Below are 22,538 nucleotides of genomic sequence, written 5' to 3'. Positions count from 1 at the left end.
AGAAGTAGTGTGCTGGGCTTTTGCCCTTGTGGGGTTGCCCTGCCTGCCCCTACACCTCATTAACAACAACAAGAACCCCACCCTAAGGTGCATAACTAGTGAAGTTACAGGGTCAAGCAGTAGGCAGGTTGCCAAAAGAGAGAATCCTTTGTTCGGTCTGGCTTCAACTTGTGTAGTCTGTGGTGCCTCCCTCTGAGGCACAGTTGGAAATGTGTTTTCAAATAACTTGAGTCTTCTAACATATAATTTCTAAAACTTTGGTATTTTGTATTGAAAACTTACCTTCTTTTCAGAAAAAAATAACTTCCCAGTCCTTTATTCAACTAGCAGTGGAGTGATTTGTTTGCTTTTTAAACTTAGACACAGAACTGTCATACTTGGTTAGATTCTCAGTACCTTTACTGTACAGCAGATGAGAATAGAACTTCCTGAGCTCACAGCTTTTTGACAGGCTGAAGCAAAAGAAGTAAAATATGATTTGTTTTAGTCTATAGGCTCTGCATTGTCAGTTGTCCCACTGGCCAATAGTGACTTGGCTGGAGGATGTCAGCCAAAGAGATTCCTTGGAAAGACAAATCTTTCTCCTTAACAGCTGTTAACCATAAATGTGAACAAGAGCTCATGATTTTTCATGATTCTCTTCTGATTTTCATGGTCTCCTGCCCATTCCCTTGGGTTTTGATCAGTTCAGGAAACATTCAGGTGTTTTCTTCTCATATGACAGCTCTTAGCTCCCAAGTCTCAAAACAGTAGGGTAATCATAGCAGCTTTGTCCTGCTTTGGACTTCACTCAGTACTGTGTAGTGTTTTATTCAAAACCTTTGCATTACAGTTACAACATGTTTTACACTTAATATCTTCATTTGTATCTGCTGTTCTACACTGCTCTCAAATCCTGGGGTTTGATTCCAGTAGCCTTATTTCAAATCTCATACTACTGTTGCTCATAACCATAGGGGAAACCTCTCCCTTCTGATTCCTGACCAATTGGTCTTTGGCAAGCAGTGGTACAAGAGGCTCACAAGCCTGCACTTAAGGTGAAGAGTTGTACTTGTAGAGCAGGTAGCCAAGTCTGGGCTCAGAGTAAGTGGCTCCAAGCTGTACTTCTAAAGTTGACAGCGTTTAAAGTCTTGCAAACTAAATAGTTCTGCAAGCTGAGCAATTGCACATCAAAAATCTTCAAGTTCATGGGCAAATACCAAATTAATAACTAAAACCTGCTACAGGGGTTGCATACTTAGCAGCAACTAATAACTCCTTGGCTTTTTTAATAACTCCTTGTTTATGACTCAGCTTTGGATTTTTCCTCAATTCCTTCAATAAGGGTGCACCAGAACCCTTCATACAGCTTTAAGCAAACTGGAAGAAGAGAGCATATGGAATGTTTGGAAGATCCTGTAGCACCCAAAAAAACATACTTGTGCTCTTAAGTAAATAGATTTTTTTACTATTCCATGTCAGAAGCTAATTTTTAGAAAACTTTCTCATCAGTCCTTGCCTTGCTGTCTGTTAATGTGAAGATAGCCTGCCTAAGCAGTGCACACAAGACTCTAGGAAAAGAGGATGACTCTACCACAAATCTATCTTTTGTGCTGTGATTGCACCTTGCATGTATTCTGAGAAGTCTCAACGTGTACTTCTGCAGTGTCAAAGCCTCTTGCAAACAAGGCAGATGATGCCACAAAGATGCACTCTCACAGCTAACCCCGACCCTTGGGGTTGTCATTCCATTAGGGAGTGTGGTGCTGGTAACACCAGTTTCAGGTTTTCTGTGCTGTGCACCTGTGCAGTGTAGTCACATCCAGAGGTGAATAGTCTGTAGATGGGCTGAGCAGAAGTCATAGCTGAAGAACATTCTTGGTGAATCGTGAAAGGTTATAAACTAAAAATTGAAAAGGCCCCAGTATCAAGACTGTATTCGTGCTAAAACTGAAATTTGAAAGCTTGAAATACTTAAATCTTCTCTTGGAACCTCTCAAATCTGAGGCAAACAGAAAAAAAAATATGCTGATCTTTCTGTCTTTGCATTCCAGAAATTGCTGGGCAGGTGCATCTTTAGATCCCTCTGATTTCAGATGTGAATACCAAAACTTGTCCACTCCCAAACCTGAAAATGCATAGTCCTTAGATCCAGCACAGAGATTGCTGTCTTGTCTTTCTAGATGAGCAACATCTCAGTACATTTTAATGTTCTGTGGTGTCTTCTCAAGGGAAACATACACTTAATGTTTTAAGGTGAAGAGAAGTAAGCCACCTGTTATTGTTACATTTTCCACCAGAATACCTTTGGATATTCTGGGTGCTTCATTCTCTTAGTATGTTCAGGAGCACATTAAAAAAAAAAACAACCCTGCAAATATCAATATGCAGTGTTTCAGTGTACCAGTGCTTTGTGAGGGCTCCTAAGTGTCTTGCACAGCATGACCTCTCAAGTACATAGAACCAAAACTTGACTTTGGGTGCACAGCTTTCACTGCTAGCAAGTTTGGTAAAGAGAGGGGAGTTTGCACAGTGGCAAATGTCAGAGGAAAGTAGAATAATCAATTTTTTTAAAAATAAATAGATTTGAAGATGTGGGATGTGTAAGGAATGAAGTGCAAGGAGAGGGCTATGTGAGCTTCTGTTGATGCTTGGCACATGCCTATCCCTAAGGAATATGCAGTGAAGAATACTTGAGAACCCTTGAGACAACCACATGCATCTTACAAATTAATTAATAGTTCTACTATACTCTTTGTACTTTCTAACACTAGGAGGGTTGTGCAGTTCACTTTTTTGTTTGTACATTCATGTAAAGACACATTACAGGTCAGAAGTCTCTTAACCAGATGAGGTGGCTTCATTGTTAAACCTACAGCCCAGGGCTGGCTTTGCTTGAGGCTCCCTGTATAGCAAATATTTTGCCTTATGGCACAGGAAAAGCTTTTGCTGGTTATTGAGAATACTCCACTTTAACAGTTTTATTTCAGGTTTGGAAACAAAAAAGGTTTGGCTACTCTCCTTCTGTGCTTGAACTAGTCTTTCCTCTTTTTCTTTTTTTTTTTTTTTTAAATCCTCCTTCCCATGATTCTCTACTGTGACCATTTCTGTGAAACCTTTTGTTAATGCTATTTTTAAAATCCACTGAATTTCCCGTGTCTTATCATAGCAGTAATTCTTCAAAGAACTCCAAAAGGTTAGTTGAGCATGAAGTCCCCTGCCTGATTCTTAGTGGCCATCGTTACTCAAAATGTGCTTATCCAGATGCTGACCAGTCATTCCCTTAAGCTAGCCTCCTCCAAGTCTTTCCCCAGCAGTGATGTTTGAAGTTAATAGCCTATTTTGCTTCCTGCTTTGCCCTGTGATCCTTTTCTTTAAAGAAAAATTTCTAAAGGTTTTTTCCACTTTCCAATCATATGCAGTTTCCTGTGTTACGTTCTTGGGGTGGGGAGAAAAATTTTAAGGCTTGCCAGCTTTTATTTCCTCTACAACCTGGGGGTTGCATGTTTATCTGGACCACCGTGCTTTTCCTACAGTAATTGCATCTAACTCTTTATAATTCTGTTATCTGTGAATTACCTAGCTTCTCAGTCGTTCCTGGAAAATTGACCGCCAACTTGGGCATATCTCCACCCTCTTTCTCTGTAAAGACAGAGGCAAAGTAATTCTATTTCTTTTCTCCCCTCTAAAGTAAGGTCTGTAGTTTAAGTTCCCCTGGTTCTCTTGTCCTCAATGTATTATGCTTATATTTAAATGTATATTTTTTTAAAATGTCTTATTAAAATTCTCTGCAATTTGTCTCTTTAATTTGACTTACTCTTCCCTGTTTTTAAAACTTGTCTAGTGTTTTATAGTATTTTAATATTTAAAAGTCCGTGTTTACCTTCCCACTGAATTTTACCACATTTGTTTCTTAAGTCTTTGCTTTTCCTATCTTGTTTAAGGTATGATTTTAACTTAAAGGAAAATTCTACAGTCGGTAAAGTATTTCCAAAACAGGCTATAGAGACTATCCAGATGTAGATGAATGCTATACATGCTGAGAATTCGTGTTTCAGAACGTTGTTAATAGAAAACTTTAAGCAATATTAATTTTGAGCCATCAACATGAAATAGAAGAGCAACTTGTTAGTATTTTTTTTCCTGATTGTATTATTCCTTAAAAATACTGGAAGGTGTTTGCTCATTAACTTATTTAATTATTGTAAGTTTTATAACTCTGTAGAACTAGCATGAAGTAAACCAGCCTTTGATTATATGTAGACTTAAACCCAGAAGAGCCTTTTGTGGGGAATAACAAGCCTGTGTTTTTTAATTGTAGAATAATACTGCCCCCGGAGCAATGACGCGGCGCAACACATATGTTTGTAGTGAAAGAACCACTGCTGATAGGCATTCAGTGATACAAAATGGCAAGGAGAACAGGTATATGAAATGTCTTCCTATGGTGTATGTCCCCTGTCTTCACATTTCCAAAAAACTGTAATGTAAGAATCAATAATAACCTAGTGTAATTCTTAATGCAAGGTGAGTACAGATCTTTGGTTATGGAACACCTGTAAGTATGTTGGGTTTTTTCTATGTGTAATTCATATAATCTTTATACTTAGAATGTAAAAGGAAATTACTGATTTCTGGTTAAACACGTCATACTTGTACAGCCTTCATCTTAAATCACTTGTTAACTCCTTTGGCCAGCAACGTACGCTTGCAGAAGTGGTTTGTTTAGTGTCAGCCTACAATGTTCATCTCTCTTGGGCCATTCTCTTTACATTTCACTCTAAACTCTGCTTTGGGGTCATTTGGAATACCTTTTTTTTTTTTCTACAAAGTGTCAGGGAGAAGGTAATATTTTGCTGAGGAAAGATGAAACAGTGATAGGACATTTGTCTTGGAGTAGTAATGTTCCTCACTGATGTTTGTAGTCTAACTGCTTCCCAGCATTTATGTAACTCATCCTGAGAAGGGAAACACTGATACCTCCATATTCTGAGTGAAAACAGGGAAATAACAGGTTTCTTCTTACTTTGCCGAATGAAAAGCTGACTAAAGCATGCAGAGGAATTGGAGTTAAACAGTTGATGTGTAAGTGCCATAGCCACATCTAGTGCCATTCTTCTCTTCCCTGTGTGCCAAAGATTGAGGAGAGCAGTAGAAAATAAATAATAAAGAACAACATCATCATTAGGTATGGAATAACACTTCTAAAGAATGCCACCAAATTTCCTGGCTGGCTGAGATGTTTTAAGTTCCAGCCAACTGTTCTTCACGGAACAAAAGCTGGTAACAGTTAAGTAGTTGGCCATTGCCATGAGAGCACCCAGATAGCTAGTACCTAATAGAAATACTGAAGCTTGGTGGAATGTGTACCTCGCTCCTACCCTTCCCAATTTTCTCCATCCCTTTCTAATTTTATGATGTATTGTAAAGGGTGGGAAGGAAATACTTCTAGCTCATGTTGAAGTTGGTAAAGCATCTGTCAGTTTTTGGACAGTGTTTTTCCCATGCCTTTCAGCAGTTTATAAGGAAGAGTGGTGAAGTTGTGATGTTGAGCAGAAAGTCTGTGGCTTGTTTGACTCCCAGAAGCTAGGGATAAAGAACGTGGTTTTGATCCTGTCTCTTCCTCATAGCTTTCTGCAAACTGAAATAAGGGAGAACTCAAGTATAAGTTTGAAGAGTGCCCACAGTCTTTCTGGCCAGCTGGGCCTGAAGTCAATTGTCTTGTCAAGTACAGCACAGCTATTTGGCATTGTCTCTTACTGTGTCTGTCTCAGCCTTCATTGGTTAGTCCTTGTTAATGTTACCAAGATTGTTTAGATTGAAGCTCACCACCCTTTCTTTGATTTGGTATGTTAATAGCTTTTTTCCTTTCCAAACGTCCCTTGAAAAATGAATCTTTCTGTCCAGAAAAGTTTTGATCAGATTCAATTAGCTGCTTTCTTGGTTTAATAACATTTTTGCTTGTCTTTACTCTTAATAGCTTTACAGTATCTTGCCTACAATTTATTACATTTTGAAAACTTACTAGATATTATTTACTAGGAATGCTTGAGATTCAGATGTCCCCTTAATTTAGGAGTAATTTCATACTCCTAATGAGCTGGTTTTATTGAAGTTGTTGCTTACTGTTTTCCCAGCTTTGAGTTTCCCAGTAAACTGCTGTCTTTCTGGTTTGTCACACATGGGCACTAAGCTCAAAGTTAATGCTGAATAGAACTTGGCAAGTATATTCTATTTTATACCTGTAATTGATTATCCTTCTGTAACTTACTTTTTATTGTCAATATAGTATCCAAACATCATTTGCTTATCCTGCAAAGTTTAGCTCCTCCTGGGTCATTGGAAATGTCTAAGTGTTTATATTTTCGCTGTCAGGAAAAAGAAATGATGTTTATGGCTTTTATTGCATGTTTTTGATTCCTGCTTTTGTTACTCTGAATAGAGAGTTAAACCAAGAAAAGTTTTGACACAATTTCTGTCTGGATATATTTTGTTGTTGTAATTGGGCAAAGGCAGGTGAAATGCAGGCTAAAGAAAGGTGGCTATTGATGGAACTGGCTCCTCAGAAGGAATTCTGCCAGCCTTCAGGTGTTTTTGTAGTATTTCTGACATTGCTGTACTCTGAACTTGGCAGAAAGTAACTTTAGGAACTTGTAACGGTGGCTCTTCTGTGAGGTGAGAACTGAAGGAGAAGCTTTGTAGGAATCCAAGGTTTTGTAAAAGTGCTTTCTGTGCTTTTCAAATGTCTATTGGTGGCAAAGGTTAAAGGCAGGAGTAAATAGTACAAATGATTTGTCTCAGTTTGGATCTGAGATTTTCCATAGTCAGATACTGGCTGTAACTGGTGAAAACTTGGAAGAATTGCCTTAAAAGGCAAGACTTGCACTTGTGAAGTCTCTATTCTTTCTGCAGAGAAAGTGTTAAAACGTTGCCTGTTCTGTTTTTATCTTGCATGTTGAATTCTGAGAAGGCATTGTTTCTGAAGGTAGGAAACTTGGAAGCTTTGATAGGTAGTTGACATTGGAGAAAGGAATCTTGAAGACCTTGTGACAGACTGGTTAGAAGCAAAGGGGGTTTAAGTCTCTCATCCCTACTTTAACACATTGTGTGGCTGACACAGGCATTCTGCTGGAGATGGCTGTTGGCTTTCCTCCAAAGCCTGAGCATTCATTAATGCACTTGGGGACTCATGAAACACTCTTCATAATGATAGGCAATTGCTTTTAAATCATTTGTAACACAAATGATTTACAACAGCCTTGGATTTTTAATAAGCCATGGCACTAATTGGTGAATGTTAGCTCTCTGTTTCTGTGTTCCCAGGCTAGTAATCTAAGGAAGCTGATTTCTAGCAAAGCTTCAGAGGAAGAGATGTAAATGCTTTAACATGTGCTCTGGTACCTTCTCAATACCTATAGCTGTCACATCTTTGAAGGCAGGTGACTAAACAAACTTGGGTCTAACGTGTTGTAAAACTAGATTCTTTCCCCTTAATGTTTTATAGCAGATTGAGAGGAAGGGAGTTGGAAGTGCTTGCGAGGCTAGTGACTAATTATCTGGGGATTACTTGATTTCAGGGGTTTCGAGATGAATATTCATTTCCTTAGAATTTTGTAATACCTTGGGGTAATGTGAAAGCTGGGCTGTGTTGCAGGCTTCATTGTAGCTGGCACCCTGCTGGATTCTGCATTGTGAAGGGATGCATGCATGACTCAGATTAAGTTTTCTGGGTTCTGAAAAGTTAAAAAAAAAAAAGGTCGACTTTGCTCACCGTTTTAGCCAGCAGTTCTGATGCCTGAACTGTGAGGAGTTTTCTGCTAGTGCTTTGAGTACTAAGCCCAGGAAGTGGGTCACCTGGTACTTGTAGCTGAACTAGCATTCTCCTCTCTAAACCCTGACATACTGGATTTGCATTTCAGTGTATGCAACCATGAAGTAACTTTGAAGCGAACATGCAGTGTCATGAAACTGTCACTGACAATTACTAATTTCTTAACCTCAAACAGTATTTCTGAATTACAATTTTCTTACTTTTAAAGCAAACTGAAGTTGAATGATACATGGTGTGGTAGTCTGGAACACCCAATACCTCTTGCAGCCTCTCAGTTTTCTCCCATCCTTATCATTGATAGATAATTTGAAGACTGCAAAGAGTATTTTGGGCCAAAGAAAGAGGGGGGAAAAAATTGCATGGTCCTGAGTTAACAGATGATACAGCTGGCAGTTTACTGACCACTCTACTAAGGCAGCACCATAGATGTTCCTTCAAAGTCTGAATGGTAATTTGGAGAAGTTTGTGGCCAAGTGATATGAGATGCTTTTCAAGAGTCAAACCCTTTCCTTCAGAGCACATGAAGCGTTATTCATTACCTCCTGCACTTACACCTTGTTTAACAGTAGCCTTTTTGTTGGGGCCTCTCTGGGCTTGTTAAACATCATGATACTGCTGGTTTCGATTGTGCCTGTGAAGTCCCTCAGTTACCACATGGAGATCGAGATTTGACAGCTTGCCCAACTTACATTGATTTAACACAGATACATTCTGAAAACAAAGTATTTCACTGCAGTAATGGAGCTATCATCAGTCCTTTGGAAAGTGCTGATTGTGGGGTTTTTAATGTATTTTTTTAATGTTAAGACCAATACGAGTTAACACTGGTGCTTTAGAGTAGTGCTTTGGTACCGAACACTGAGTTACGCGGGTTCTGAATGTCAAGGAAGGTATCACCACAAACTAATGCTAATGGTAAGAGATCAATCACTTTGTAGATGTCAAGTGCTATGGTAAGGATGCTTTTTAAGGGGAGCGTAGGGCAGTTACTGCTGTTTACGTAGAGGAGGGCTGTTTGAGTTCGTGTTCTTTGATAAATCAGTTAATAGAAGGAAAAGTTTGCTTTTTTTCTCTGCAGTAGTTTGTTGTTGGTCCATCATGCTCTTCTTTCTGCCTCTGCCTGAACCCAAACCCCCTCACAGCCTGACAGAAATGTTCGCTTACGCAGCTAGCCCTGCTTCAGTTTGTACCACATCCTTCTCCAGTGTTCGGCTGCGACATCAGAAGTCGATGTCCATGTCAGCCTCTGTGCACACGAAGATGATGTTGCCTCCAATAGACAATGGCGCAGATAACTTCAGGCCTATGTAAGAACCTGAAATCGTTGTGAAACTAACTTAAACCCACTGCTTCTTAACTTTGTGCTGTGGAATTTTAGTCCTAGATTGTTCTAGTATATATTGCCCACAAGATGTGTGTTTCCTCATTTTTTTTAGTCTTGTTTACATTTGTCTTGTGGTGTGTCAGGCTGTCTGTGACATAATCCTGCAGTAATGAACCGTAATTTTTTTCCTAGTGTAGGAGTATTGGGCATTCCCTATTGTCAGAGTTTGTGGGAGACTTTAACTGTGTATCCTGAAGGACTTCACTACTTGGAGTGGTTTGCTTGTAGAGAATTTTGTAGGATACTTTCAAATTAGCAAGACTTTCAAAGATGGATATATAGAATGTGGAGGAAGAGACACTAAAGTTACTGATTGCTTCTCTTTCCTGGGGGGAACTTTACTCATCTATTCTTTTTATCAGTCTTCTCAGTGAAACACTGTATGCCTAGTTTATCTGGTCTTTTCCAGGATACTGCTGTTGCATTTTTCTGCCTATGTAGGTTTCTGTTTCGGCAGCCTTTTAATCCTAACTTCTTGACGAGTTTTGATTCTGTACAGTGCTGTAATAATGTTGATACTTCCAACCCTGGCCTATATAAAAGTGTCTGCTTATGCTTTTACTGTAGAACATAGTGTTTTGTGTTTCCTGCAGAACCCTAGTGCTCCTGTGAAGTTCTAGCGTTGTTTTTTGTTTTCTGCTCTAGCACTATTCCCGATCAAAGAACTCCTGTTGCTTCAACTCACAGCATTAGCAGTGCAACCACACCTGATCGTATTCGTTTCCCCAGAGGAACGGCTAGTCGGAGCACGTTCCACGGCCAGCTCCGAGAGCGACGTACCGCTACCTACAACGGACCGCCAGCCTCACCCAGCCTGTCCCACGAAGCAACGCCGCTCTCACAGACTCGAACCAGGGGTTCCACTAATCTATTTAGCAAACTAACTTCAAAGCTAACAAGAAGGTAAGCCTCTCAAAATGCTATCTCAGCGCTCCTTTTTAACGGGTAGTAGCTATATCCAGCAGTTTATTGCTTAAGTTGTTTTGTCCACAGTCTCTGATTAATGGCTTAACAATTTCTGCAACTTAAATTGCACTGGCTTGTGATTATTTTTTTTTTGTAGTTCTCTTTGGTTACAGAAGCCATTTGTTTTTAGCAGCAGAATCAAATGGGATAAAAAGTGAGACAGCTTGGTCTCTGGTTTCTTCTATGCTCTTCATCCTCATGTCTGAGGTACACAAGCTGGAAGATACCAGCTTGGATCAAAAGCTGCTTGCTCGGACTGCACACTCTGTCAGTTGGTGGCATAAACTAGGATCCCAGTCTTGATACTTGATCAAGAAGCTCAGGTTGTGTTTCCCAGTCACTTAGGCCATTCATATTTCCAGAATAATCACAAAACACACAGAGAGAAATATCATAGGTGAAAGGGTGGGATCAGGAAACAAAAAATTCCTTTGGCAGTAGTGCTAACACAGGTCCTCTTAAAATAACAGGAGTACTATGGCTTCAGTCACACCTTGAAACTTGGTCCTATTTCAACCTTAAGTTTACATGAGAGTCTGGGTGCGGTGGAAGGTGTGTTGGTCTAGGCAAAGCCTAGCTTAAGCAGTTGTTCTTCCTGCACTAACAGTCTTGGTTCTAATTGTACTTCTAGTTTCAAGTCCATGTATGACTTAAATTAGTTCCTACAAACCTTAAAATTGAAAATCACCTATTTTTCTTCTATGTTTAAAACCTGTCGGTTCACATACCGCATACTTCAGACCACTCTGATATCTGCAGCTCATGTTTGCAGAAGTGAGGCTTTGTTTATCTTTGCCTTAAGATAATCTCCATGCATTTGTACCTTCCACATCACGTAAAATATTTTGGAATATATCATCCTATTCTTGACCTGCTTGCTTTTGTTTAAGGCTTATATCACATCATCAGCAAGCCATATCCTCCCTGTCTGTCCTGGGACTACCTCTCAGCACCCTCTTTATAGTTTCCCATTCCTACAAAATAACACAAAGCCAAACTCCATTTTTTACACAACTGTCTGATTTCAATTTAGCGAGTGAATTTCTTTTAAAAATAGATACTCCTGTGAAAAACAAAAAAATGACAGCCTAGCCATTGGTAAAGGTTTGGCCCTGCTCAGCTTTGTGCCAGCTAACACTTCCCTGGGAAATACTATGCTGTATGAGATTCTTATTTTTTTCTTTTTTCTTTCTCTCTTTTTTTCTTCTTTTTTATTTCTCTCCTCTCTTTGTGTTGAGAGAGAGAGAAAAGATTAATTTGATTTTTTTTTTTGTAAAGAATTAAGTCATCTGCTTTTTGTCGAGCTATGTCTTAATCAAACACATCCTTTTGGCACATCTTTCTCTCTGTACTTTTGTTTGCAATGCGCTTACTTAATTTTCCATCTGACGTTCCAACTGTGGACTCTCAGACTGTGAACATGCAAGCTTTTCACTGGTGCTGCTGAAACATACTATTCAGGGTGTCACTTAATTCAGGCAGCGTTCAAGCTTCTAGCCTTACCTCCAAGTTTCAGCTTCTGCAGCACAGTGTGGCTTTTTTGGAAGCTTTTCCCCACCACTTTTGACAATAGTTTAAATTCCATCTGGACTTGATTAAATAACGTGCAGTTGTAGCACAACAGCGCAGTCGCTGATAGTTAAGTTTGCACTTGGAGGAGCTCTTACAGTTGAGGGTTTGTTATACTCGTTGCTGTGCAAACTATGAAGGAGGTGGATAGTCCCATCAAAGGACACGGTTATGTTTCTTCTCTTTAAATAAATATAAAATAAACTTAAAAGCTGTTAATTTATTTTAGCATTCTCTAGGGGGATCAGAATTCTTTTGATTATACACACTAGTTAACTTCTGGTATTCTTACACCTTCTGCCACTAAAGTAACTAAATATTTAAGGCAGGTTTTGGCACAACATGTCTGACCTAATGTTATGAAGGAAGAAAGGAACCTAACTCTGAAGCTACTCGAAATCTAATTATAGTAGAGTTACTGATTTTTGCTTTCTATCTGAAATAAATAAAGAAAATCCAAACACATTTTTATGTGACCTTGCAGATTATGAGTTTTAAAGTGTTTTGACACCAGTGTGTATTTTAATTCATAATAACTACTGGTGGCGTATTTCCCAGAAACACTGAGTTTGGAAGTAGTAATGCTAAGAGTTTGACTCTTCAGACCCTAAGTCATCTGCCTAATCTCAGAATGTATTAAAGTGTAATTTCATTGTACATTTTAAATGAGATCTTTTTGCATGTTTCACTCTAAATGGCTTTTTCAATTTATTTTGTACAACACCCTTTGTTAATTATTATTTTGGCTTAATTTCTTTTAGAAACATGTCATTCAGGTTTATCAAAAGGTAGGATTTATTTATATTTAAAAAAAAGTGGCTCCTGCAATTAACAACAGATTTGGCTTTCTAGCCTTGGTTTTCTGAAAACTAAACTTTCTGCTGAGAACTAAATACTTTCTTGAGAGGAAAGCATAGAATAAATCCATTAACTCGTGACCATACTCGAGAATCTGCGGCACCTGTATAACAAGATGCTAAGCATGCCTTGTGAATTCTTCTTTCCTTGATAGAGTTGGTAGTACCAAAGTAATTCTGTTCTCTGTACTAATACACTTAGCATGCTTATGTTTGAAGAATGAGGTGTTTGATAACAATGATGAAAGTATAAACAAAACATAAGGTTACAAGCAAACAAAGGTAAGTGATGCTGAATTTACATTCTCTATCTCTTTGTTTTATGGTATTTTATTTAAAAAATCCGTTTGAAATGTTGTCTGCAGTTGATATAATAGCAAACTGAAGGCTGTTGTGAGTCTGACAGTTTTGTATGGAAGATTGAATGAAGATGCAGTGGCTGCATGTTCATTTAAAAATGGGATGTGTTCGAAGTGAATTGCAGCTGAAGTGCAAATAGAGCACCTCAGAAGCAATAAGTATGGCACCTATGCAGATTTATTAACAAAAGGCAAAAAGCTCTAAAGTCTGATTCACATTTCAAGCCCAAAGGACTGAATTTAGTTTTACAGTTTGGGAATGAATCAAGCTGCTATACATCCTGCTAATCTGTTATGACTCATGAAAGGTGGTTACACAATTTTGACCTGCAGGTAGATTTTTCATTAGAATTCTGTCATACTCTGTTTAGTTGTATCATACCTTGGAGCTTCTTAAAAGGTGGTATTTTCAATTTCCAAATACTGATGAAAAAGACACATCTGTTTTAACTCCCAAAATGTGAGGCTGTGCATGTGACTGCAATTTGAAGTTTGTCAGACCATTTCAAGGAAACAGTCAGGTTAGGGATGCCTGAGATAGGCATATTGATGCCTAAATTTGGGGTTATTATATACAGTGTGAATCCAAAGGTACCCTGCCTGATTAAATGTGTCAATTCCGTGCTGCAGCAATAATAACCAGAGCTCTTCCAAACAGGACTGTGTTTAGAACTTGTGTTGGTTAGGTTGGCTGGCATTGTCACAGCTGACTGGAGAAAAGGAACATGCCCCAACCCTTAGTTAGGAAAGAAACCATCCAGCACAGGATACAGATGAAACTGGGCAGCAGGAGTAGTTTTAACTGTTCCTGCATCGTGAGCTGTGGGGTGCCTACCACTTTTTAAGGGGGAGCTTTTCTCTCTGAAGTCACAGTGCTTTTAAAACAAAGGCTTGTGATCTGTGCAACCTCCACAACTGGACGCACATAAGTTTGCTGCTCTGCTGCTCTGAAGAAAGATGAAAAATGCCAACATGAGTACAGTTTTAAACTAGAAAGTTACTGTTCCAAATTGAGACTTAAAAAAGGTAATTTTTAAATTTTTATTTTGGCTTGAGGCCAGGAATCTTAGACTATTGTGAAAATAGCTGCTGCAGTTTCTATGAATGTCTTTTGAATAAGAGATTTGCAGTCTTACACCACCTACACAGGGACCAGACTGTGCTTTTTAAATCTGTTTTAAGCGTGCGTGGTGTCCCTCCATACCTGATCTGTATGTAGGTACAAAATTACATTGAAAACCTTGGGGATTTTGGCAATTCCTTTTGGCTTTATATGCTCTGATTATAACCTAAGCTCGCTATCTTTGATACTGAAACACCTACTGTAACAAATAGCAGGTATATATAGAAGTGCAGCATTGCTGTAGGGAGCTGAACAAAAGTAGACAGTCATTCCTTTTTAAACAACTGAGTTTTAACACGTACTTGGTACACAGAGGTATAAAATATATATAGCTCTGTTTTATCATGCACTGTCCTTGCCAGTCTGCATATTGTGGAAGTCTTTTTTTTTATTTTCTCTGACAGCAAAAATCACTTCCTATGCTCTGAATTTTATTGCAGCATCTTTTCTCCATTTCCATAAATCAGTCTTATTTTAGGATCTTGCACTTCTTGCTGGTTTTTCATATCTCTTTAGACAGTTTTCTTTGTGTTTATTTGGATTTTTAACACAGAGTATACAAAGATGTAAAGAACAGAAAAGCACGCTGTAACTCAGGACAGATGTATGGAAACAGTCTTGGTTTTGAGAGCCCTTCACAAACTGTGTAGCACCAGCCATAAAGGATGTAGTGTATAGGCATTGCATGACAAATGAGAACAGAACTTTTCTATATATATATGTGTTCCATTCTCTAAGACCAAGGAGTGCCTTATACCATAAAATTAGTTCATGTAAAAATACCAGCAAAAGCAGAAAATTCAGACCAAAACCCAGCAATTTGCGGTTCCTGCAGAAGCGGAGGTTGCGCTAGCGCCCAGGCAGCCTCGGGGCGGCATGTGACTCGCAGACCCATGGAAACAATGCTGGCAGTCCCCTGACTGTTCCCAAAGCACCAGTGCTGGGCTGTTGAACTGGACCATAACCACGTCCTTCCTGAAGGAAGAAGCATCTAGAGAGACTGGCACAGCTCTCCAAAGCCTGGCACAAGGGCTTGTGTTCAAGGGCGCCTGTTGCTGAGTGCAGTCCCCGGTGCTAAACAGTGAACTTTGTAAATAATTACTTTTCTTAGCATTAAAAAGGTATTTAATGACCTTCCTTAGAGTTAGACTAGAGTGGTTTAGAAACTGAAGAGTTTGGCTTAATTTCAACCTAAAAAGGGTCTGAGAACATCATTAGAGATGTTTCCTCACAGAGTCTGCTGGACAAATTCCAGTAGCAGTAAGACTATTCATTGTTGGAGAGACTGGTTATGCTCCAGTTTTCTATAGCCTTTGGCAAGCTTAAATTTTTTTATATAAAAAAAAAGTAAGATGATCCATAAATACTTGCAGCTCTTAACAAAGCTGTCATCTTCCACTTTAGAGGAATGCAGTAGGCTCTTTAATATACAAGTGCTCTTAATTTTTCCATTGAGCAGTATCTTCAGACTTGTTTCTTGCTTTGCCCAGTAAAACAAGTCTTTCCCAAGTCATCTGAAAGCTGTGGATTTGTTCAGCTGGTACGTGTCATGGTTTGCTCCCTTCCCACCCACCCCCATCTCAGTCCTACAGAGCTGTAAAGGATGAGTTCGTGGACCATACCTGCAGACCTTGTAAATCATCTTCCCCCTTCTCCTATATCCACCATAGATAAGTAGCATGAGAGCTCACAAAGGTGACTGCCATTAAAAATGCACTTTGAAGTGCCAGAATTAGAGGGCCTGACAGTTGTTTCCCCTCATTATCTTCCTTATCCTTTTTGCTTGTGACAGCTTTTCATTACTCAGTGGAAATGATTCCTAGCAGCGACGCTGTCGTACCGTGTCCTGTGCAGTGCCGCAGAGAGCAGGCTGCTGATCAGATGCTGTTGTGACAAGCAGCTCATAGCCAAGTGACTTACTGCTTTCCTATTTGGAGATGTATTGCAATAGCAGCATGAATTTTAAGGGAGGAGCGGGCTCTGTAGCCTATACAGCAAGTAGCCTATACAGTGAGTGCTGCTGCTCCTGTGCTTCTTGTGGTGCTAGCACAGCATCTGTTCCCTACTGACAGGGACTGCACAGAGTCACCATACAAGCCAGTTCCCTCACTGCAACCCTCAAAGAAAGGAAATGAGGAAATTAAGCACCCCCCCCAGCTTGACATAAATATGCTGTGCATCAAAAAATAAGCTTACTGTCTCACATTCCTATCCCTAGACACCTGTCAGCCAAACTGCTTTAATGATACACATTATTCAGTGAAGCCACGGACTAGGCTTGGTAAGAGCCTTGTAAAAATAGCTTCCCTGCAAGCAGATTTATCTCTGCGATGTAGAACCGTGGTACTACAGTAATGTGAAGATAAAGGAAGGTGATTTTTTTCCCCCCCCTTAATTCTACTTGATACTGGGCTTAAAAAATGGTAGTGATCAACAACACAGCGTTAATCGATGCAGGCAGACAGCAAGCTTAAGTTTTCTCAGATGTTGAAGATGCGTCAGTTTGGGAATTAATAGGATGGATTTACCACAGCTTGAGAAATCTTGGATTTGCCTCTAAGCCTTTGCTAAGATGTGTAGGCATTTTGTTCTTTTGCTTTGAGGTATTTGGTATTGTTTAAACCCCTAAGACCTCAGCCTTGATCTGCGTGCAGACACATGAGGTGACCAGACTTGTCTAAAAAGGGTAGTTTTTCAATTGTACTTGCTATTACCAGGTAAAACTTTGAAATACAACTAGCCTAAAGATAATGGTGAGTTAGCTCTCTTTTAGGGAGGTACTTGCTAAATAATACAATAGCTTCAGCATGGCATGCAACTTCTTAGTCTTAACATTTTCTGCTTTTAGAAGTTTATTCAATGGGTTCTACAGTATTTTTGTATATATAAATATAGACACAATAAACATCAGTTACAGTCTTTAAAAACTGCAGCTTGTAGAACTCCATTTGGTATGACAGTTTTATACACTGAGTTTGGTATAACCTACAAAGTTCTTTACATCTTTGTTGCTTTGTATTTTAACACACCTTTGGTATGATTGCAATATCTTTAAGCAGCTACACAGATATTGTATATTGCAGTGTAAGATTTGTCTTCTCTTTCCCACTTCCTTTTGCTTCTGCATTCTTTTCAATGAGGCTCCCGACTGAATATGAGAGGAACGGGAGATTTGAGGGCTCAAGGTGAGGGTAAAATTTTTGTTTAAAATGTTACTTAGGTGAGTTTGAACCTTTCTCCCCCTGATTATGTGATGTAGTGGCTTCAGGCACCAGCTTTTGTTTTGTGTAAGGCTTTGAAACTAAACAAAGAAGCATTTCTGTGTCTGCAAAACAGCTATCAAAGCACCGACTGACTTGGTTCTAAACCTTCATCTTTCCTGTTGCCTTTTCCCATGTGTGTTTTTTTGCATTTTGGTTGTTATAATTTGCTGTTGTCTTGTAGATGTGTAGGTGAGTGGTCTCTAGCAAGGCTGCAAACATGGGGATAACCACTGAAGGGTGATATTTCTCATCTCCAAAATCACTGATAGTTAAATGGTATTCTTGATGTTATACTTTTCTTCCAAAATCTGCATATCAAAAAATACTAGAAATAATTAAACTTGTGCTGGTTCTGCCAACTGTTTTGAAGTAGAAAATGCTTTAAAAAATAAAACGAGCATTGAATAAAAGCTGGCGCTCCCCCTGCACCCTTACAGCCTTATTAAATTAAAACCTTAAAGTTAAAACAAAGTACTCTTTAATTTACTTGCTGAATTTTTGAACATCTGGCAAATCACAGAGCTGGATTTAACAGCATAATCCTAGGACTTGCAGTTACTGGAAGTCCTTCTAATAAAATGTAAAATGATGAAATGGGTTATCTTTCAAAGAGATGTTTATTTAGTTTTGACCTTACTATCACTTTTTATTTAACTTTTTCATAATTGCCTGCTTAATGGTGGTAGAAGGAAGGCATTGTGTAACCAGGAATTCATTGTCAACTATTTTAAAGAGCATCTTGAATTAATATTGTAAATTGAACTTTGAAGTTCAACATGAGAGCTGAACTGCCTGCTTTGGGGTCAGTTAGGTTAGGTATTTTCAGAAAGTAGTTAAGCATGACAGATATATTTAAGTCTCTTGTCCTGAAAACAAATAAATTTGAAGAGGCACCTGACAGCGTGCACATATTCACAAAGCCAATCTGTCTGGGTTGGTGTTTTTTTTTACCTTAGCTGTCCAGATGTAATTCATTATTCTTCAGTTGCCTGGCTACTGATTTTCAGCTGCAGTAGAAGAACCACTGCAAACTAGAAATTTCTGGAACGCTTCTTTTCTTTGTCCTGTATAACCATATTTATCCTTACCAAAGGAAAAGCTATTTTTACTTTAGGGGGGAAAAAAAAAAAGTTGAAACATCAATATTTTGTGCTTTACTTCTTAAAACTGACAGTAACAGGAACCCTTTTATTTGCCATCTTTACTAACGGTGTTACAAGGTGTCTTACAGAGACTGCCAACTCTTTCCTGCCTTCCAGCCTCAGAGGTGTTCAGTTGTGTAGCTTGTACCAGCGAAAGATTTCATCTCTTCCCCTGTATCAGTTGTTGGTATTAAACAAATTAATGACCAACTTGGAGACAAAGTATTTCCTCTCTGTTAAAGGTGACAGAATCTGTGATTCTGTGTCCCCAAGAGCCTCCAGTGCGATGGGTCTGCGCTGATCAGCTCAAACACCAGTGCAGGAAATCCACAGCGAAATCAAACCTGCCTGCAACTGGGCAGCATGTTGGCCCTGGGGCAGTAGGTTGGTGACCCCCATCAGGGTCCCTCTGCTCCATCCTTCTTCCTTCTGCTTGCATCTCCTGGGCGTGCTATGGGCTGTCCCAGTGCTTGATCCTCCAACTTGCTGCACTGTCTGAGGTGCAGAGAGAAACTCCCAGGATCTTCCTGCATGGGCTTATCCCCATCACATAGGAGTGGATGCATCCCATGGTCTGACACTCCCATGACCTGGGCTGAGCACCCTTTTGCCAGAAGCCACTGCTACTTGAATGTTCCAGAAACTTCTAGCACTAGAGCTGGTGTTTCAGCATGGTGTCCATGTGGCCCAAGACTAGGGATTTGAGCAGAACCTGCCTTAAAATCAAGTTGTAGGTGATGCACATAGTTCTGCCTCTGCAAGGTCATACTTCCCTCATGCTCCTGACTCCAGTGACTTCCACTCGTGTCACCCGTCGTACCATACCTCCGTTTCAGCCCCAACAGCTGATGCTTTACCTTGACTGTGTGTTTGTACAGCAGCTAGGAAAGCGGGGTGTTGCTCGCAGCCGGAGCCTCTAGATGCTGCTTTAGTACCAGTAGTGTGTGTTGAGTGTTAGTTTGCTTCACTAACAGGAAAGGTGGGGAAGGTAGCTGGCCCTGCTAACTCATGAATTCCTGTCTTTCAGCCGCAATGTAGCTGTGGATCAGAAAGATGAGAACAAGGAAGCCAAGCCTCGTTCGCTGCGCTTTACCTGGAGCATGAAAACCACCAGCTCCATGGATCCCAATGACATGATGAGGGAAATTAGAAAGGTCCTGGATGCCAATAATTGTGACTATGAACAGAGAGAGCGTTTCTTGCTTTTCTGTGTCCATGGAGATGGGCACGCGGAAAACCTTGTACAGTGGGAGATGGAGGTGTGTAAACTGCCAAGACTGTCCCTGAACGGAGTTCGCTTTAAGCGGATATCGGGAACATCCATAGCTTTTAAAAACATTGCTTCCAAAATTGCCAATGAGTTAAAGCTGTAACAAGAAAAATAGTTAAGTTGTAAATTAGTTAGCAATTTCAAGTGTTTTTGAGAATTCCAATGGAAATGTATAGAATAACATTTAGGCAATAACTTCTGCATCCTTCTGAATAGTGATATTAAAGAAAAAAAAAAAGCTGCTGAGCTGGGAGGGAGAGTTGGACTTTTTTATAAGTGCACTACAGCATTAAAGTTGCCTACTATGTAAAATATTACCCCTTCTGCTTTATTTCCATTGCTCCTAAGTCTTTGACAACAAATTGAAACACAGAATATATTCATTTAAATATGCCTCCTGTTTGTGTGGACGTGTGAATGTACAGTATGTGTGTATAATATATAAAGTATTATATGTAAACAATTAATTTACAACATCGAGCTGTACCAGTACCTCTTTTTGGGCTAATTTTGGTGCTAAAAATTGAAATGGCCAAGGAGGAAACACTTGAGTTAATATTTAAAATAACAGAAGCGATAACCAGTAAATGCAGGTTTACAGTTCACTGCTGTGTTAAGAAAAAAAAGTGTGTGAAGGGTTTGGATTTACGGTTGTGAACATTATTAGTCCTGTTTTCTAAGTAGATCTCATGAGATGATTAAAAATTCACTTTTACTGAGTAAGACTTGCATTATATTTTGCCCACCTATTTATTATTTAAGACTGAATCAAATTTTAAAAATGTAGTTGATTTGTGCATTAAAATTTGGGTAAACGCTTCCATTCTTCTGCTTCTGCTGAACTCCTCAAAACTGTATCTTTGTCCTTTTGGCTTGTGAGTACTGGTTGCAGCTGAGAACACTTTGCTGCTGTCCCTCCGTTCCCCTACAGAACGAGGCCGACTCAGAGGATGTGCTGAAAGCTTCCTAGTGACTTTCTCTTTCAGACCGAGTCCTCCAGGTTAGACTAGGTCAGACTGATGCCAAGCACAAGAGGACTCTCAGATATCCACCGTGTCCCGATGCGTCACCGCGGCCGGGTCGGTGCGGTTCTGAGGTGTTGCTGCACCCAGTACTGTCCTCTGGGCACGCACAGTATCGAAACCCAAACGTGGGACTCGAATTGGCTCCTGATCTCTGTTGTAACTACGGCCGTAGGCAGTAGCAGTTCAAACCTTTCCTTGCAGCTCTCTTCCAGCGTGCTTCCACCTGGCTCTGGCTGTATGGCTTTTTGATGGCTTTGTGCCTGTTGTGTCTCTGGCTTCTGCGGCAGAGGGAGTCCACCGTTGCTCGTGTACCGTGCAGTGTGGAAACCCACCCTTGATGACCTCTGATGGCCAACGAGCTTTCTGTAGGTCATGAAGCTACTCAGATGGCCCCTGCTTTTTAACCATCACTGTGGTGAGCTGGATTTGATTTTGCAAACTAGAATGAAGATATTTCTTCATGTGTTGTTTCCTACTGATAACCGGTTTCTATCGTTGAGCACTTCTGTAGATAATACCCCGCATTATCTACTTGACTTTTTGTATTAATGTTTTATGGTTATATTTCAGTGAAGCACTTAAGCATGAACTTAACATGTGCTTTAAACTGGAGCCTAAATTTGCATCTTCAATTTGCAGTGAGCTAATAGTTATTCATAGTACACGGTTCAGATTTGACCCAGGGTGAAAATGCAAAGTCCTTAATATTTTGCAAGTTAGTTCTTGTGATCTGTAGTCTGTGAAGGCAGCAGACTTCCCCTCTCTTTCCCTGAGCATTGATATTGATTATGCTAGTTTAAAGGGTAATCATAGCTGTTAAATGTAGTAAATATTCCTGAATTTGCATTTTACTATCTGTATATTCTGTATCACACCATGGCTTGAGAACTCCAGGTGCCACTGGATTTCAGTTGGCTTTCAGTGCTCTGCCCGTGCCTGTGCTGCTCGGTATGGTTTTTTTTCCATGAAAACTCCATTTTGTAATAGCAATAAGACGTTGCAGGGCCGTCATTGTACCTTCTCAGGTGAATGGTCACCTCTCCTTTCACTTCCTACGTTTTAAGCACTCCTCCAAATGTGTTTGGGGTTTTTTGGGGGGTTTTTTCACCCGGCAGTGCACTTTGTTGTCTGAACTGCAAAAGTGTTCTGATAAATGATGTAAATCTGTATTCGATGGAAGTTCCAAAAGGTTTCATATTAAATGTTTTCTGAAATACACTCTTCCTACTTCACCTGTTAAGTATGTAATTGTTTCTAGAAAGTGCATCAGTATCAGTCTTTGGATATTTAAAGTTCACACTTAAGTATTTCTCTTCAAGTGTTCTCAGAGGGTTCTTGCAGCCTAACTCTGTATTCAAGGTATTTAATCAGAAACAGATTTTTTTTTAACAGCTTCCTTCCCAAATGGCTTGGAAAATTACCAAGTTGCAAGAATATACCCTTGTTTCTTTAGCATGCTGCAGGCTTGCTGTTCAAGCTTCTAGGAGCTGCCTGGAAAGGAAAACTGCTTCCTTCAGATCTCCAAACCAGAGATGAACTTCTTCCCAAACACAGGCCTTCTGCTTGGTCGTATTTCTTGGGGATCTCTGTAGGTTTGTCAGAGCTGCTGGTGATACAACTCTGTGGAACTACAGCTGTTTTTTCTCTCCTTGAGAGACAAGTTTTAAAAATAATTGGAGGTCATGGTGTAGCAGGGAGGTAGCAGCAGGCCTCCTGAATGTTTTGAGATGCGTGCCTAGCAACCCAGAAGTGGTTTTATGTAGTGGCATG

The 22,538-nt window shown here is 39.7% G+C and overlaps 1 protein-coding gene across 5 annotated transcripts in view; it reads left to right on the top strand.

Moving 5' to 3' along the window:
* MARK3 (microtubule affinity regulating kinase 3) overlaps positions 1–20,468 on the top strand; it is a gene marked incomplete at its 5' end in the record, with an annotated part of 62,573 nt that extends 42,105 nt beyond the window's left edge. For 2 of the 5 annotated variants that reach the window (XM_084270572.1, XM_084270576.1), the window contains 5 exons: positions 4,301–4,404; positions 9,840–10,097; positions 12,491–12,517; positions 17,209–17,253; positions 19,501–20,468. In XM_084270572.1, the coding sequence (XP_084126698.1) occupies positions 4,301–4,404; positions 9,840–10,097; positions 12,491–12,517; positions 17,209–17,253; positions 19,501–19,846 (780 nt within the window). In that variant the 3' untranslated portion in view covers positions 19,847–20,468. The remainder of the gene's footprint in view (positions 1–4,300; positions 4,405–9,839; positions 10,098–12,490; positions 12,518–17,208; positions 17,254–19,500) is intronic. The other 3 variants (XM_084270575.1, XM_084270573.1, XM_084270574.1) reach the window with 3 other exon arrangements.
* Positions 20,469–22,538: the final 2,070 nt, after the last annotated feature.

This window comes from Gallinula chloropus (assembly GCF_964237585.1).
Source record: "Gallinula chloropus genome assembly, chromosome: 14".
NCBI classification, from domain to species: Eukaryota; Metazoa; Chordata; class Aves; order Gruiformes; family Rallidae; genus Gallinula; species Gallinula chloropus.
Note: the sequence above shows the minus strand (reverse complement) of the source record. Positions and strands in the feature narration are given on the sequence as shown.